Below are 19,118 nucleotides of genomic sequence, written 5' to 3' on the forward strand. Positions count from 1 at the left end.
TTAAAAAAAATCTGCATAATTCCTCTCGAAGTTTCTTTACATGCATTCATTATATTGTAAATGGAACTTGTTCTTTGTTTTTCTCGAATTTCATTTTTGTTGCCGCTTCCGCTTTGTAGAGATGAATTTTGTGTAATGGAAACATATATTGATCTACAAATTACAAAATAAAAACTTTTTATGTACGCATGCCTCCTCATGGAGTTCAAAAAATATCCTGGAAGCCTCGCCGTGGTTTGCTACTTGCTTTCCTGCAATATGGAAGTAGAACAAGATGACATCACCGGATAAAAGTATTTGTCGGGATACAATATATGATCATGGTAAGCCCTTTTCGTAACACGTTAATATTATAAAAGAACCGCTAACTTGACTTTTATTTCCCCTACTATATTAGTAGCTTTCCAGGTGGGGTAAAATATTGTGATAGATTTGCCCAAGTCGATTCATGGATCCAGCTATCTTATCCTCTTGGGACCATTGTAATGCATGATTTACTTAAAAGCAGAACTTGACAAGAACACCAGGGATGTTAAAGCAACAGAAGAGCTTTTTGCGGTTTCAGCATCAAACAAAATAGTGTCAACACTCCCTACAAGATGCCTGCAGAACGATAGATACCCGGGGTCGATTTTTCGATCAAGAATATATAGAAGTGAGAGCTCCACTATATTAGCAATGCACTCAAGTATGATAAAAATAGGGGCCATATGTAATAAGTGTTGTGTGATGAATTTTCTATCAGAGAACCCCACCATCCACAGAAAGTTGTTTGTGGATGTAGACTTAAAATCGACATGAAAATGAAAGCAGACAATGGGATAAATGATAACTCTACAGAAGGCTGCTGATGCACTATCCGGGCTTCTTTTAAATTATCAATCTAATAAGCAGACAAAGATTTAATTGTCTGTCTACAGATACTGGCATCGCGGCCATGGTGATACAGTTACGTTTTCCATTTGGACGGCTTAATTGAAAAAGACAGAAGGGTCAATAGCCATTAGATGATGCCAGTAGTGGCTTCTTTTTCCTGATTGATCCAAGTTTGGACTTGCTCTAAGTTGGAGACCAAAGGAATTTCCCACAGTGTGGCTGGATGAGATTCCAGTACATGATTGCAGACGGAGATAAGTGAAGATGAAAAGTAGCAGCATATCTCAAATGAACAATAACTGGTGTGAAAGATTCTTGTTATCTAAGTGTTAGGACAGGGAATTTTTATCTTACAAGTAAAAACAGGTTGCAGCTGTCAGGTAATTGAGACTATACTGATAAAAAAATCAGAGGCCTTTAGGGAAGTAACCTCTCTTTGAGTAGGGACAACGGCATATATCTTACCCTCCACATACCCTACTTTCCGGTTTGCAAATATATGATACGTAATTTGTGAGCAAATTTGTTACCTCCGTGATTTTCCAGAAGAGATGAAGCTGAACTTCCTCACATTCACTTTAAGAGTAAAATGGCAAGGGGAACCAAGGCAAATATTATCAATGAAATTCCCTGAATACATTAATGAAAAGGATTAGGCGCTTCATGTTTAGTAACTTGTGAGATATAACAAATTTATAGGAACAGAGTTTTGTGACAAATGTAATGATAATTTTCTTACATTCTGCTGGGAAGCTGAGTAAGAAGCTGAGTACTCAATACGAGGAAGATATCCATGTACCCCGATGTCATAAACCGGATTGCCATTAGGATAGTACAGACCATAGTTCCTTTCTGATAATGGACCTGGCTTTAGGTTCTCATTAAAAAGTGCAAACACATATACGTCGATTGGTACTGATGGTCTTGCTGGAGTACCTTGTCTTTCTTCTATCCTTCTTAACAAATTTCTGTTGTACAATCCAGCATTTTCTACTGTAGCTCCTACCTCGTTCGGATCCCCCCTTGAGGGCCAACCGGTCTCAGAAATTTGAACTTCTACATCAGTATGGCCCAATGCACGCATTGCTGAATACACAGAATCAATTTGTGCATACAACATATTATCATAGTTCAGATCTGTAACTGGATCTTTCAGTCCTTGATTAGGCTGGAAGAGCACGTAGTCTAATGAAACTTGATCTGGGCTATCCTTGTATGCAAAAAAAGGATACGCGTTTATCAGAAATGGCGATTTAGTCTGAGAATGAAAACCCAGAATGGGCTCTATGTATTCAACAAGATCATCTCTAAAACTCCCTGCAGATGGTGGGAACGAATTAGCTAAGAGTTGAAGAGAATGTGCAGTTGTTACATAGACTTTTTCACTTAGGCCAAGATTTACTAGAGCTCCATAAACCGATTGCATTGCAGGAAGGAGATACGATCTTAATTGAGTATCATTGCTTGCAAAGACCTCATTTCCAACCAGAATGCAGGAAATCTTGGTCCTAGTCAGGTGTGGCTGAAGATGTTCTTGAATCCAAGTTTGAGCTTTCGTCGGATCATTCATTGTCTGAAGATATTCATTCCCTAGTCCAATGATAAATTCAACATTCGAATTGGCAAATGCAGTTAATACATTTGGATCAGCATCATAGAGCTTTACTCTGCTGATATTCAGAGAATTTAGCAGAGAAGAGACCCGCGAGGGAGAAGGGAGATTGTTCGCGATTTGGCCATAGTTAATCCCAACTCCGAGGCCATTGTTCCTAACAAAAAAACCTGTAAACACATTCAGGAAATTCTAGCTTCAAAATCCCATCCAGGAAAAACCAAAATACTAACAATAACCGATGCAGTTAAACTACATATAAATCAAGAACTCGAAAAAGAAGACAAACCAGAACAATCATATAACTTAAATGTAGAAGACAAGGAAGATATCATATACTTAAATACATATAGAATAGTTGTAAAGAGTAGCAGCATCAATTGCAATTCAAGTTGAGTAAAATATTCTCTATGATATACCATTAAATTTCCAGAAAATGAGACTTCACATGTACAAGAATATACAGGGTGACAAAGACAACAAAACTTATTTCTGAATCTTGAATATAACAACAATGAAGTATTTTTTCATAACAAAATCATAACCAATATGAAAAAATGTGCTTCGCAAAATAGCACTTGATCGACTAACAATAATTAGCCGGCAAAATAGCACTTGATCGACTAAAAATAATTAGCCGAGGTGCACACAAGCTGGCCAAGGTGCACACAAGCTGGCCTGGACACCCTGTATGACGAAAAAGAGAAGTACATCTGAGAAGAGGAGCTAAGGCATAAAAAGTAACCTGAGAAACAGAGCAGAAGAAGAGGCCAGAAGTAAGCTGCCATTTACTTGGCTAATCTCCTCTGATAATTCTGCTCTTCTTTGGGAGCTCCCACAATACAGATTTTATTATATTCTCTCTGGTGTGTATGCATTAGTTTATTTATACAAGCTACTCTGCTTTGAGCAGCATGTAAACTTTATTTATTAGATATTATATATTTTTTGAATTATTTTTTAGAAAGATCTAGTTCTATTTTTGTTTTTATATATGATTCCAATTTTGGATGGCCACACGTAGAAATATCTAGATAAATGATGTTCATACATTACATGTTCAAACAGGCAAAATGTAAGTTTCATAAAAACAATTTCTGTGTATGACTTTATTTTCAAATTAATTTTTATGAAACAAAAAAATTAATGAGTAAATATAAAATCATAATAATCGGAAACACGAGAGAGCAAATGACGGGAATCTCAAGGAAGAAGCACGTGTTTTCTGAACGGATCATCCTTGGATCACGCGCTCTGCCATCAAACTCAAAAGGTCGGCAACTGTTATTTATTTAAACTTTAATATATTCAGTTTCGTGCCTATTTTTATTTTCCTGGCTCAATGTATCAAATTGGTCACTGAACTCAAAACGGTATGATGGTCACTGAAGTGGTCATAAATATCAAACAAATAATTTGAAATATAAATTCAAGCAGTAAAAATATTATTTATAAAATTTTACACATTATTTTTTAATGTTACCAAAAGCAAGTAAAAGGTTATGACTTCTAATATTTATGATAATATATTTAGATTTTATTAAGTTTATTTATTATTTATTTTTAATTAAAACAAAAAATAACTATATAATAAAATATAAATAATAAATAAACTTGATAAAATATAAATATATTATTTTAAATACTAGAAGTCATAAATTTTTAGTTGGTTGTGGTAACAATTAAAAATAATGTGTAAAACTTTATAAATAATATTTTTACTACTTAAACTCATATTTCAAGGTATTTGTTTGATAATTATGGTGACTTTAGTGACCATCTTGATACCGTTTTGAGTTCAGTAACCAACTTGATATATTAATCTCACTTCAGTGACCAACTTGATAATTAACCCTTTTATTTTCCATGCACATTACATTTTTGTACATCTAATTTAGTTTAAACTTATTACCGGTTCTTTTATATATACTCTTAAATTTCTTGTAATTAGTTTTTAGCGAAATGTGGATTTTCAATGTCTCAATATATAAATTGAAAACTCTTTCAAATATAGAAATAGAAGAAATTAAGACATTATTTTAATGAATAATAAATACAGAACAATACCAAATATCACCTTATTTTGTATATTTTATAAGTTCAACTATAGATATAACTTTTAAATATTTATAAGGTCAAGGCTATATAATGTTTATATTATTAAAAAAACAAAAATTAGTAGTAAAGAAAAGCATATTTATTTTTAAAAATAAAGCACATATCAAAGTAAAATATATTTAAAAACCTATTTTCCTACTCTATAAAAATAATATAAATTTACTTATAAGAAACTTTCCGGTAATTTGATCTTGTTATATAACGAAGAAATAAACAAAGAGATTGTAGAGACTAAACTTCTTATTTCACACATATCAAATGTCATACAAGCACCTCCTTATATAGGATAAAGAACATAAGTTACAAGTGAATTGAAAAGCCAAAGGTTGGGAAATCCAAAGGTGAGGAAGCTAAATAGTTAGTTAACTAAAGGGTTACAAGAAGGGATCCACATAATATAATTTGTACATAACACTCCCTCTTGGATGACTTATACAAATAACATGCCTCGTTAAAACCTTACTAGGAAAAAACCCTGTGGGAAAAAATCCTAGTGAAGGAAAAAGAGTACATGTGTTGTATAATGACTCCCCCTAATTTAAATATGAGTATAAATATCATCTTATGTCTCGAGTTTGCGCATCCCAATCTTGTGTGCCAAATTTTCGAAGGAAGATGTCGGAAGTGCTTTTGTGAATAAGTCTGATGGATTTTCACATGATCGAATTTGACAAACATCAATTTCACCCTTTTGTTGAAGTTCATAGGTAAAGAAGAACTTTGGATCAATGTGCTTCGTCCTATAACCTTTAATGTAACCTTCTCGAGTCTGAGTGATGCATGCTTCATTATCTTCGAATAAAATAGTAGGACTTCTTTTATTGACTAAAAGACCACATGATTCTCGAATATGATGGACCAAAGACCTTAGCCACACGCATTCCCGGCTAGCTTCATGTAGTGCCAATAATTCAGCATGATTGGAAGAAGTTGCTGCAAGAGTCTGCTTTGTAGATCGCCAAGATATTGCGGTATCACCATATGTGAATAAATAACCTGTTTGTGATCTTCCTTTGTGTGGATCAGACCGATATCCTGCATCTGCATAGCCAACTAATTCCACCATATCCATCGTTCCTCGAAGATATCTAAATATTTGTTTCACACCAGTCCAATGTCTTCGAGTTGGAGCAGAACTATGTCTTGCCAAAAGGTTGACAGAAAATGCAATATCAGGACGTGTACAATTGGCAAGATACATTAGTGCACCAATGGCACTAAGATATGGTACTTCAGGACCAAGAAGTTCTTCTCCCTTTTCTCTTGGGCGGAATGGATCCTTATTCTTTTCTAATGATCGTACAACCATGGGTGTACTCACAGGATATGCCTTATCCATAATAAACCGTTTATCAATATTCATATATTTATCAATATATGAAGACTGGTGAACAAAGATTCCAGTAGATAAATGTTCAACTTGAAAACCAAGGCAGAGTTTTGTTTTACCCAAGTCCTTCATTTCAAACTCTTTTTTCAAATATTCAATCGTCTCATGAAGTTCATCTGGGGTTCCAATGATGTTTAAATCATCAACATATACTGCAATGATAGTAAACCCCAATTTTATCCTTTTAATAAAAACACATGGACATATTACATTATTGGTATATCCATCTCTCAAAAGATATTCACTGAGACGATTGTACCACATACGACCCGACTGTTTCAATCCGTATAATGATCTCTGTAATTTAATTGAGTAAATCTCTCGGGGTCTTGAATTATATGCTTCAGGCATTTTTAATCCATCAGGATTTTCATGTAAATGTCACTATCGAGTGATCCATACAAGTAGGCAGTTACAACATCCATTAAATTCATTCGGAGCCCTTCTAGAATTGATAAACTTATTAAAAATCTGAATGTTGTTGCATCCATAACTGGGGAATAAGTTTCTTCATAATCGATTCCCGGTCTTTGTGAGAAGCCTTGAGCAACAATGCGTGCCTTGTATCTCACAATTTCATTTTTCTCATTTCTTTTACGCACAAATTCCCATCTATATCCAACGGGTTTTATACCTGCAGGTGTTTGGACAATAGGTCCAAAAACTTATCGTTTTTCAAGTGATTTTAATCTGCTTCAATAGCTTCTTTCCATTTTGGCCAATCATTTCTTCTTTTACATTCATAGATCGATCTAGGTTCATGATCCTCGATTTCCTCAAAAATGTCAAGTGCAGCTGCATATGCAAATATATCATCCATGACAATTTCTTTTCTATTCCACCTCTTTCCTGAAATGTTATAATATATCGAGATCTCTTCATTGTCAACAATTTCAGGTGTTTGATCATCTTTGGAAGACGTCTCTTCAGTGATCAATTCTATGATGTCATTTGATGTACCAACTTCCTTATCAAGTTTCTTTATTTTTCTTGGAGTTTTATCTTTGGATCCAATAGGTCTACCACGCTTCTGGCGTGCTTTAGACTCATTTGCTAGCACGATTTTATTATCTTCTTCAGGAAGTTTAATCTTACAAGGAACATTAGCAGCTGGTATATATGACTTTGTCACATTTTTAAAATCAGTAAATGCATCAGGCAATCTATTTGCGACTTCTTGTAGGTGGATAATCTTTTGAACTTCAAGTTCACATTGATTCGTACGAGGATCATATGAGACAGGGATGCTGCATTCCACAAAATTTCTTGCTTTTCTTTTTCAAATTTTTTATTATCTCCCTCTAATGCAGGAAAAACTGTCTCATCAAATTGACAATCGGCAAATCTTGCCGTGAATAAATCACCAGTCTTGGGCTCCAAATATTTAATAATCGAGGGAGAATCAAATCCAATATATACCCCTAATCTTCTTTGGGGTCCCATTTTTGTTCGTTGGGGAGGGGATATTGGAACATAAACTGCACACCCAAAAATTTTCAAGTGAGGGATATTTGGTTCTTTACCATTTACCAGTTGCATTGGGGAATATTTATGATAAGAAGTCGGTCTCAACCGAACTAAAGAAGCCGCATGTAATATTGCATGTCCCCAGGCAGTAGTTGGTAAATTTGTTCACATAAGTAATGGTCTCGTAATTAGTTGTAGCCTTTTAATGAAAGACTCAGCAAGACCATTATGAGTGTGTGTGTGAGCAACAGAATGCTCCACTTCAATCCCAATAGACATACAATAATCTTTAAAAGATTGGGATGTAAATTCTCCTGCGTTGTCCAATCTTATTTTCTTTATATTATAATCAGGAAATTGTGCTCTTAATCGGATTATTTGGGCAAGGAGTCGTGCAAAAGCAACGTTGCTAGTGGACAATAAACTAAGGTGTGACCATCTTGTTGATGCATCAATGAATACCATAAAGTATTGAAATGGCCCACTAGATGGGGTAATTGGTCCACATATATCTCCTTGAATTCGCTCCAAAAATTTTGGACATTCAATGGCAACTTTCACAGGAGATGGTTTTGTTATCAATTTTCCTTGAATACAACAATGGAACAATTTTGTTTTTGAGTGGATGTCCATTTGAATTTTCAATAATTCTTCGCATCATTGTTGAACCCAGATGGCCTAAACGATCATGCCATATAATAAAATTTGTCGGGTCAACAGATCTTGTATTAATAGTCATGTGTGACTCAACTGGATTTATGAAAGTATAATATAATCCAGAATTATATGATGGGAGTTTTTCTATCACATGTTTCCTCCCTGAGACAATAGTTGTGATACACAAATATTCACTTTCAAGTTCATTTGTTGTCTCAATATGATAGCCATTGTGGCGTATATCTTTAAAACTAAAAAGATTTCTTTTTGATCGGGTGGAGAACAGTGCATTTTCAATCAACAAACATGTACCATTAGGTAGCACTATACTTGCTCTTCCGGAGCCTTCAATTATATTTGATGCACCCGACATTGTATTTACATTAGCTTTGGCTAATGTTAGATGCGACAAATATTTTTGATCTTTTAAAATTGTATGTGTGGTTGCACTGTCTGCCAAACAAAAAGATTCCTCATCTTGTATAGCACATGATGAGAGGTTGCTGGCCTTATTTCTTCACGAAAAACAAAATAAAATTAGAAGTAGAGGTAAAACATCTCAAGTACTTTATTAAAGAAAATTACATAAGCAACTAATAAGGATGATTATCATAGTTCAAAAATTAAGTACTAACAATCCAAAGTAAATAAGCGTTCAACAAGCAATGTAAAGGCTTTCTTAATTATTCTTAGGCTCATCACCACCAAATTTAGGCATATTCACATCAACATCTTCAAAGAAATCACCGACTTTCATGTGAGTAAAGGCCGAAGGATCGACTTGGTCATCACTTTCAAGATGTGCTTCAAGATGAGCAATCCCCAAAGGATCATTCTATTCGGTGAAATTAGTTTCAACATTTTTCAAAGATGCTTGATATAGGTCATCAAAGTGCTTGGAGGTACGACATGTACTTCTCCAATGACCTTTCATTCCACAACGACTACAAGTACTTTCACCCCTTTTAACCATCGTACTTCCCTCGGGTTGCCCCTCATTTGTTGCCCGTTTCTGATAGTAAGGCTTCCTTTTAAAGTTGGGGGGATTTTCTTGATTACGGCCTCTACCACGCCCAAAACCATGACCATGGGCATGTCCACGTCCAAATGATTTATTATCTCTATATTCATTCTTAGTCACTGCATTCACTTCAGGGAATGGTGTTGAGCCAGTTGGACGTGCTTGATGATTTTTCAACAAAAGTTCATTATTTTGTTCAGCAAAGAGCAAAACAGAAATCAGCTCAGAATATTTCGTGAACCCACGTTCACGACATTGTTGCTGCAATAGCATATTAGTGGCATGGAAGGTCGAATATGTTTTTTCCAACATATCTTTATCGGTGATATTCTCGCCACATAATTTCAATTGAGATGTAATTTTGAACATGGCAGAGTTATACTCGCTCACACTTTTATAATATTGCAATCGCAAGTGTAGCCAATCATAGCGAGCTTTAGGGAGTATCACCTTTTTTGGTGGTCATATCTTTCTTTGAGATCCTTCCAAAGAGTTGATGGATCTTTAATAGTCAGATATTCAGTTTTCAATCCTTCATCAAGGTGACGGCGAAGAAATATCATGGCCTTTGCCTTATCTTGTTCAGAGGCCTTATTGCCCTCTTTGATTGTGTCACCGAGGCCTAGCACTTAGATAGATTTCCGCATAAAGAATCCATGTCAAATAATTGTTGCCGGTGACATCAAGTGCGTTGAACTCAAGTTTCGTAAGATTCGACATTATAACTAAAGAAACAAAAATATAAATGAATTATAAGTGAGAAAATATTCACATAAAGATGATCTTATAACAAATATACACATCCATGATTTTTTTAATGATAATTCAAGGGGCATGAAAGCAGGAATAAGATAGAAATAAATGGAACAAAGATGACATAAAATTCCGAATATAAAGGTGTTAGGAATCAATAATTTTTGATGATAACATAAACATTTTGTAACATGTCTTACTTAGTATCTTTATCAAATTTCAGTTGTAATTGTTACATTTCTTGTCTTTGGGAATTATCAACGGATGGGTAGAATAGGGTGGCTAATTGTAAATACCTGTTAGGTCCCGATAGATGGTTTAATTAAGCTAGAAGGGGGGGTTGAATAGCTTAATCACCAATTAAAAATATTTATGTCGTTTTAAAAAGTTTTCACCCCTTCTTTAGAACTTGTATCGAGAGTATTGGCAGTTACGTGCGGAAGTGTAAGAAAAGAAAAGGAAAATATCACACGAGCGATTTTATCCTGGTTCGCGGTGGCTAATTCAACCCTTGGAGTCCACTCACCTCTAGTCCAGTCCCCGAGCTCCTCCCCGGACTCGAGATTTTCTCTACTATAAAGAACTCCTTTACAGTAGGCGGAGAAGCCTTTACAAATATATATCTTGGAGCGTAACTCTTCGTTACCTCCTCACTATAAATGTAAATAACAAGACTTGTCTCGGAATGTAACTATCCTTGTTACTTCCTCAAAGTCGTTGCACCTCCAGTGGTCTTTGTACTTCTAAACCTTTCGCCGGTCTTGGATCTTAGGTATTAGATCTTGGGTCTTTACCCTTCTTCACGGTGCGATGACTATTAACTCCCCGTCAATACGTCAAAGACTTGGGTCTTAGAACGAAGATCACCTCACTTCACTTCACCTCACTACAAAAGTTAGAACACAATATCCACAAACAAATATATCCTTGTTTTATAAAAGTTTTGGTTCCGCAAGTTTTAGTCCAATTTTAACCACATTGAAATTTGTCGATTATAACGTTTTAGTATGGTGGTTAAGTCGTTGGTTCAATTTTAACAAATTATATCGCGCGGAGAAATATAAGTTGTTGATTTTAATAAGATCGAGTGATGAGTGATTTTTGAAAACGACGGAGTCGAAGTCGAGCACAAGATATATCACACACACTCACACGAACGGAATATAAGCTTGTTCGGATAGTACCCCACGATAGCGAGAAGGCCCAAACGGGGTTTTCCACCGAAATAAGTAAATCCACACCCAACACACACGTTCGGAAAATAAACACGTAAACCACGTATCTTATCTTAATGATATCCCGACCGAGCACAGGGCTGAAAAATGGGTGTCTCACTAAAACAAGAAGGGTATGGGAGTGATGGGAATGGGAGCACAAATTATGAGTTAATGAGCAAGTAAGGTTAGTGCACAATATTCCCGATAATAACGAGTGGCCAACTCGAGTATTTTGAAATCAAGAGAGCTTAAGATGAAGAGAAATTTGTTTAAAAAGCCCTTTGAAAATGGTCGATTAAGACACGGATAATTGAAGCTAAGAGAAACCACTTACACGATTAATGCACGAAAGTTCGCCGGAAAAATTCGTCGGAGGTTCGATACGATTTTAAGCACACGAACGAATTTGGGCAGCCCTTCGGGAGGTTAAAAAGAGTGGTTTATGAAAATGCTAAGATGAGCGAGGCTTGGTTGGGTGGAACGAAGCTTCGGGGTTTAAAACCTTGTATATATCGAAATATATGAAGAATCGAAGGTTTTAAAGATGAAGTAGAAGAAGTGGGCACTTGAATAAACTTTGGGAGAGTGTTTCTTCTCTAAAATCTCAGCATATATTTGGCTATTAGCTTAGGAGAAATGAATGGGTGGAGGGGTGTATTTATAGGCAAGAATGGGTGGGGTAAATGTAAGAAAAGTAGAAGTAAAAATGCAAATGGTAATTTAACCATACCTTGGCCACTACTCAACTTTGTCCCCTTGTCCCCCACACCTAAAAAGGTGTTCTTGACCAGCATCTTGGACTAAAAATTCAGTGCAATTAATGCACTAGAAGACAGACACGCTTTACGAGATACTGATAAAAACCGTTACATTAAAAACGCGATATTTCGAACGTGCGAAATAAATTACGGAAAAAATATGATAAATCTTAAAATATTAGAAAATGGCATTCTGGAAATTTTGGTAATTTTTTGTCAACCCTAGCTTGGTCAAACGTTCAGCCAGTGATCGGGTCGGCAGTTAGAAAACGCTCCGAAACGAAAGTTCTCGGAAAATTACGAAAATTTAACCATGCACTAAGAATAATATTTAATTGGCTAATCTCAAGTTTCAAGTCATTTATGCAAGCGGAAGTATTTTATTTGTATTTAAAACGATAAATCAGCTTTTCGGGTTTCGAATAAAATACGATAATTCTTTTGAAATTATCAGAGAGGAATTATGGCCAAACTTAAAACTTGAATAAATACTTAAAATATATTCCCATAAAGATAAAATACTTTTGAGGGACGGGAATAATCTTAAGGTATTTAAACCGATTTTCTAAGATAAAAGCCGTTTTACGAAAAACCGAAACACTTCGTCTTTAGAAAAACTGAGAAGGATAATTGACGAAGGTTTTGATACCAAAATACTTAGAAAAATATTGTTCATGATAAATCATGGATTTGATACGTTGAAAGAGCTTTCTAAGTATTGCGAATATTTTTCTCCGAAAAATACTGAATTTGAGAGACCGGGAGAAAATATTCCAGAATTGGTATAAAAGTGATATTAATATTCTTAGAGATAAATATTAATATGGAGACAATAAATCCTTCCTTGAATAAAATAAATCTTGTGGAATGAAGGATTTAATAATTTTTTGAAAGATTTAAACAAATTTATTCCGAGAGATAATAAATGTTTAAATATGGAATAAATTACTTTAAATATAAATTTTGTAAATGATGTAACATGAGTACTCTAGAGAATATCAAATATTGATAGTCCTTTTTCGAGTTTCATGTATTTAATGTTGCAGTAGCAAGAAAGAGATAATCGTAGACTCACGATGTGTCTCAGCGCCACTATTGCGTAATCACAAAAATTCCTTTTAAAATAAATGTATTTTGATGTGAAGGAGTATTTAGAGATTAAAATTACTTGCCAAAAATAACTTTCCACTTTTAATTAATCAAATAAATTAATGACCTATTTGGGAGGATTACTAGGTGAATTTAATTTTAATGTTTATCACAAATACCGAAACAAATATATAAATAATTATATATCGAAGATATCCTTTCAATATCCAATGCCATGTAATTTTATCTAAGTGAAGGATATTCAACTGATGAGATGTAACTATTCAACTGATGAAGACTGGATCATGTTTCAACTGATGAAAACCAAGCATTCAACTGAAGACAAAGTATTCAACTGATGATGCTAAGGAATTCAACTGATGAGACTGGAACATCATTCAACTGATGAAGTTTGTAATTCGTTCAACTGATGAGCCTAGCGCAACATTCAACTGATGAAGTCAAGAGCAGTTGAAAGTAACCAGAACTTTCAACTGATGAAGCAAAGAGCAGTTGAAAGTCACTAGAGCTTAAGTCTGACAAATCACATGGATCGAATTACACTAAAATGGACATGGAAGCCTGTTTAGGAAAATAAAGAAGAAGCAGAAACATTCTTATCTCATGCAATGCAATCTGGATCAAATCAAGATGATGGTCAAAGATGAAGACATCTCAGAAAGCATGCATAAGACAAAGATGTGCAGCATTGTTTTTAGATTAGAGTGCATTTTGTAATCTAGCTAAAAGCTTTGTAAAACTTGGTGTATATAACCAAGTTAGAAGCATCAGTTGAACTTGTTCAAATTACTTAAGAGAAAATTTGAGAGTTAGAACTTGTTTGAGTGATGAACCAGCAGTTATGCGAATTGTAATCAATCCACAGATTCTTCTATATAAAATCTCACGGGTGGATCATTCAATCCACCCGTATTTTTAATACTTGGTGTTTTCTATTTACTGTGTTTAAAATGTATTGTTCTTGAATCTTTAAATTTGTAAAAGATTGTATTCAACCCCCCCTTCTACAATCTTTCTTATAGTCAGTGTAAAATAACAATTGGTATCAGAGCGAGGTTCCCAACAAACAGGGAAAAAGATCAATACTGCTAAAGAAAGATGGGAAAGAAGGATGCTGGAGTGAAGATTCTAGTTCTTGACAAAGACAACTACTTTCACTGGAAAGTAAGAATGCATCTGCATCTCTTGTCTATTGATGAAAGCTATGTTAACTGCATTGAGAAAGGACCTCATGTCCCAATGAAGGTCTGCACTAGTATGGGAGCTGATGGTGAGGATATGGTAGGAAAAATGGTTCCAAAACCTATCCATGAGTATTCTGAAGAGGATAGAGGAAGTGCACAAAGACAAGAAAACCATGAACCTCTTGTTTAATGGTTTAGATCAAGAAATGATTGATAGTGTCATTAGCTGCACAAGTGCAAAAGAAGTGTGGGATACCATCAGAACCATCTATGAAGGAAATGAGCAAGTAAGAGAAAACAAGTTGTAGTTGCTGATTCAACAATATGAGTCATTCCATTTCAAGGCTGGTGAAGGTTTGAGTGACACATTTAACAGATTCCAAAAGCTGTCAAACGGTCTAAAACTCTTTGGAAGAGTATATCAAGTTAAGGATTCAAATTTGAAATTCTTAAGAGCTCTTCCTAAAGAATGGAAACCTATGACAGTCTCTCTCAGAAACACTCAAGAATTCAAAGACTACACTCTTGAGAGACTGTATGGAACTTTGAAAACTTATGAGCTTGAAATGGAACAAGATGAAGAGATTGAGAAAAGCCAAAAGAAAGGGCATTCATCTGTGGCTGTAGTTGCATCTCTTGATGATACTGTCAAGGACAAGGGAAAGTCTCAAGTTGAAGAAACTGAGAAGGTGGTCAAAGAAGAGAGCTCAGAGTCAAGCAAGGGAAAAGGAAAAGAGAAAGTTGCAGCTGATTCCGGTGAAGAAAGTGATGGAATTGATGAGCATCTGGCTTCCTGTCAAGAAGATTCTCCAAACTGAAATCAAAAAGAATTTCAATCCTGCTAAATCATTTAAAGGCAATCCCAAGTCTGATAGAAGCATGGTAGACAGGTCAAAATTCAAGTGCTTCAATTATGGGAATGCAGGCCACTTTGCTAATGAATGCAAAAGCCAAAAGCTGAGAAGAGATCCAGTGATCACATGGATTACAAAAAGAAATATTATGAACTTCTCAAGCAAAAAGAAAGGGCATTCATTACAAAGGATGATTGGGCAGCTGGAGATGATTCTGAAGATGAGGAAGAGTTTGTCAATCTTGCTCTAATGGCCAACTCCACAGATCAAGAAGAGAACACTGGAAACAGCAGTCAGGTATTCACTACAAATTAGTTGAGTTAACTAAAGATGAATGCAATGCTACCATAAATGAAATGTCTACAGAATTGTATCATTTGCATGTTTCTTTAAAATCTCTCACTAAGGAAAATAGTAGAATTAAGGAAGCTAACACCTTTCTTAGTGACAGGAACAGTGCTTTAGAAGCTCAATTTATTGAGCTTGAGAAACTGAAAATTGAGTGTCAGACAGCCAAAGATCATCTCTTGGTTGTTCTGAAAAGAGAAGAGATCATAAGAAAACAGCTTGATAAGGAACAAGAGATTATTGCCAAATGGAAATCTGGGAGAGATGTTTCCACTAATATCATCAACATGCAAGGCAGAGAAACCTTTGTTGAAAATGAATGGAAATGGAATAAGAAAGCTCTTGAGATATCTGAGAACAGTTCAAGTGATGTGAATACTGATGATGATCATCAGTTAAAAACAAAGCTTCAACTGATGAAAGTCATCAGTTGAATAAAAACTCACCAGTTGACAAGAAAGTTCTCAAGAAACTCAACAAGAAATATGGTCCTGTTAAAAAGAATTTTGTTAAAGGGGAGGATAATTCTTCTAAGACTAGTGAAAGTGTTAACAAAACTCTTAATTCCAGTAATAAGACCAAGAAGAAGTTGGATGCTAGTGAGCATAAATCAGAAGAGACTAAGAAGAAGAAAGGAAATAGAAATGGTAAAATTGGAGTCAACAAGCACACTAATTACACACCCAATGCCAGTGCTCTTAGGAAAACCTGCAGTAAATGTGGCAGTGTAAATCACTTATCTGCTAATTGTAAAACTGTGATTGCTCCTAATCTATCATTGCCTATTGCTATGCCATCTGTTCCTCACATGAATTTATCTGCTATGAACATGATGCATGGTTTATTGCCTCACAATTCATATTCTCAGCCTAGCATGCCATATATGTTCAGTCCATATTTCAATGCTTTTAACATGCCCCAATTCCATTCAAATCTGCATGGTATGAACAATGTATGCATGCCTCAAATGCCTGTGTTTAAGAACAATGTTGATGTTCCAATCTCTCAACCAAAACCAAAGATTGAACCACTTCAATCCAAGGGAAAAGTTGAGAATGAGGGAAAAGCTGTTAAGACTAACAAATCTGGACCCAAAGCAATTTGGGTACCAAAATCAACTTGATCTGTTTTTGGAATGTGTGCAGGGAAACCATAAGAAGAATTTGTGGTACTTGGATAGTGGATACTCCAGGCACATGACTGGTGATTCTTCCTTGCTCACAAAGTTTGTAGAGAAAGCTGGCCCTAGCATTACCTTTGGAGATGACAGCAAAGGATATACTATGGGATATGACTTGATTGCAAAAGAGAATGTCATCATTGATGAAGTTGCATTGGTGTCTGGTCTTAAGCACAACTTGCTTAGCATCAGTCAACTTTGTGACAAAGGATACAAAGTTAATTCCACTCCTGCAGCCTGTGTTGTCACCAAAGGAGATGACAACAATGTGGTACTAATTGGACAAAGGAAAGGAAATGTGTATGTAGCTGACTTCAATTCTGTAAAGTCTGAATCTATCACTTGCCTTCTCAGTAAAGCAAGCTCAGATGACAGTTGGCTATGGCACAAAAGGTTGTCTCATTTAAATTTCAAGACTTTGAATGAGTTAGTCAAAAAGGATTTGGTGAGAGGAATACCAAAGCTGGAATTCTCCAAAGATGGTTTGTGTGGAGCTTGTCAGCAAGGAAAGCAAAAGAGAAGCTCTTTCAAAAGCAAATCTCTTTCATCAATTGTGAAGCCCCTTCAGCTCTTGCATATGGATTTATTTGGACCAGTCAATATAATGTCCATTTCAAAGAAGAAATATTGCCTAGTGATTGTTGATGATTTTTCAAAATTTACTTGGACTTTCTTTCTACATTCCAAGGATGAAGCTGGGAAAATCATTATCAATCATATCAAGGCATTAGACAACAATCCAGATATCAAAGTTGAAAGGATAAGAAGTGACAATGGAACAGAATTCAAGAATTCTGTGATGAAAGAATTTTGTGAAGAAAAGGGAATTATTTATGAGTTCTCTGCACCAAGAACTCCACAACAGAATGGTGTGGTTGAAAGGAAGAACAGAACTCTCATTGAGGTTGCAAGAACCATGATTAATGAAGCTCAACATCCAACCTATTTTTGGGCTGAAGCTGTGAACACTGCTTGTTTTACTCAAAACATTTCTCTAATTACCAAACCTCACAATCTAACTCCTTTCCAACTCTTCAAAGGAAAAGAGCCAACAATTAGCTTTCTTCATGTATTTGGATGCAAGTGCTATGTTCTAAGAAATCAAGGTGAAAATCTTGGAAAATTTGAGGCCAAGGCAGATTAAGCTATTTTTGTTGGTTATTCTAATGGAAAATCATTTAGAGTATACAATCTGAGAACCAACATTGTTATGGAATCAATTCATGTAGTTTTTGATGATAAAAAGATTCAAGGACTGACAGATGAAGGATTTCATGATAATCTCAGATTTGAGAATGAAGGTGAAGGTGATCTATATGACAGTGATGATGATTGTGATGACACTGTTCAGAATGCTGAAATTAATCCTGGAATTAATATTCCAACTGATGATTCCCTAGTGCAAGAAACAACTGCTATTGAAAACTCAACTGAAGCATCAGTTGAAACTACGTTGGATGCATCAGTTGAAACACCTCAAGAATCATCAGTTGAAAGAATGTCTCAAAATTTCAATCAATCTAGAAATAATGAGATGTCAAATTTAGGGGGAGCTTTCCAACATGGAAATTTGAACTTCAACAATGAAGCTACATCATCAAGGCAATCACTTCCACCTCAAAGAAAATGGACAAGGGATCATCCTTTTGAGTTAATTATTGGAGATGCAAATGCATCTGTACAAACAAGAAGAGCCACTCAAGATGAGTGTTTGTACAGTGCATTCCTTTCACAGGATGAACCTAAAGTCATAGAAGATGCTCTCAAAGATGCTGATTGGGTTCTTGCTATGCAGGAAGAATTAAATCAATTTGAGAGAAACAATGTATGGAAGCTGGTACCCAAGCCTAAGAATAAAGCAATTGTAGGCACAAGGTGGGTATTCAGAAACAAGATGGATGAAAATGGAGTTGTCACCAGAAACAAAGCAAGGTTTGTGGCTAAAGGTTACTCTCAATCTGAAGGAATTGATTTTGATGAGACATTTGCACCAGTTGCAAGATTAGAAGCCATAAGAATCTTCTTAGCCTATGCTGCTCATGCAAACTTTAAAGTTTATCAAATGGATGTCAAAAGTGCTTTTCTAAATGGTGAAATAGAAGAAGAGGTATATGTGAGTCAGCCTCCTGGTTTTGAAGATCCGGAATTTCCAGAGTATGTTTACTTTTTATTAAAAGCACTTTATGGACTAAAGCAAGCACCAAGGGCATGGTATGACACTCTATCTCAATTCTTGTTAAATAATCATTTTTCCAGAGGAACTGTGGATAAAACACTATTTTACAGAAATGTAAATGGTGCCTTTATTCTGGTTCAAATTTATGTAGATGATATAATTTTTTGGTTCTACAGATGAAAGACTTTGCAAAAAGTTTGCTAATTTAATGCAGAGTCAGTATGAAATGAGCATGATGGGAGAGCTCACCTACTTTCTTGGTTTACAAGTTAAACAAGTAAAGGAAGGTATATTCATAAATCAAACTAAGTATATTTATGATTTACTTAAAAAGTTTGATTTAATGGATTGCAAAGAAGCTAAGACTCCTATGCCAACTGCCACTAAATTGGAATTA

General features: G+C 35.2%; 1 protein-coding gene across 2 annotated transcripts; it reads right to left on the reverse strand.

Moving 5' to 3' along the window:
* On the reverse strand, positions 1–3,388 carry LOC108210835 (glucan endo-1,3-beta-glucosidase 14). 2 transcript variants are annotated; one of them, XM_017382259.2, is made up of 4 exons: positions 3,234–3,388; positions 1,616–2,658; positions 1,407–1,506; positions 1–251 (listed from the first exon to the last, which is right to left on the reverse strand). In XM_017382259.2, the coding sequence occupies exons 1-3, from the start codon at positions 3,274–3,276 to the stop codon at positions 1,450–1,452; spliced, it is 1,143 nt and encodes a 380-aa protein (XP_017237748.1). In that variant the 5' UTR covers positions 3,277–3,388; the 3' UTR covers positions 1–251; positions 1,407–1,449. The 2 variants fall into 2 exon arrangements, with proteins under 2 accessions (XP_017237748.1, XP_017237750.1); XM_017382261.2 differs by lacking the exon at positions 1–251 and adding an exon at positions 316–603.
* Positions 3,389–19,118: the final 15,730 nt, after the last annotated feature.

Source organism: Daucus carota, chromosome 3, assembly GCF_001625215.2.
Source record: "Daucus carota subsp. sativus chromosome 3, DH1 v3.0, whole genome shotgun sequence".
In the NCBI taxonomy this organism is placed as follows: Eukaryota; Viridiplantae; Streptophyta; class Magnoliopsida; order Apiales; family Apiaceae; genus Daucus; species Daucus carota.

Excerpts from the sequence above, each read along its gene's own strand:
- LOC108210835 (XM_017382259.2), bottom strand. The coding sequence starts at position 3,276 with ATGGCAGCTTACTTCTGGCCTCTTCTTCTGCTCTGTTTCTCAG. Across the intron at positions 2,659-3,233 it reads TCTTCTGCTCTGTTTCTCAG|GTTTTTTTGTTAGGAACAAT; the intron begins GTTACTTTTTAT and ends ATGTGTTTACAG. Across the intron at positions 1,507-1,615 it reads ACTCAGCTTCCCAGCAGAAT|GGAATTTCATTGATAATATT; the intron begins GTAAGAAAATTA and ends TAATGTATTCAG.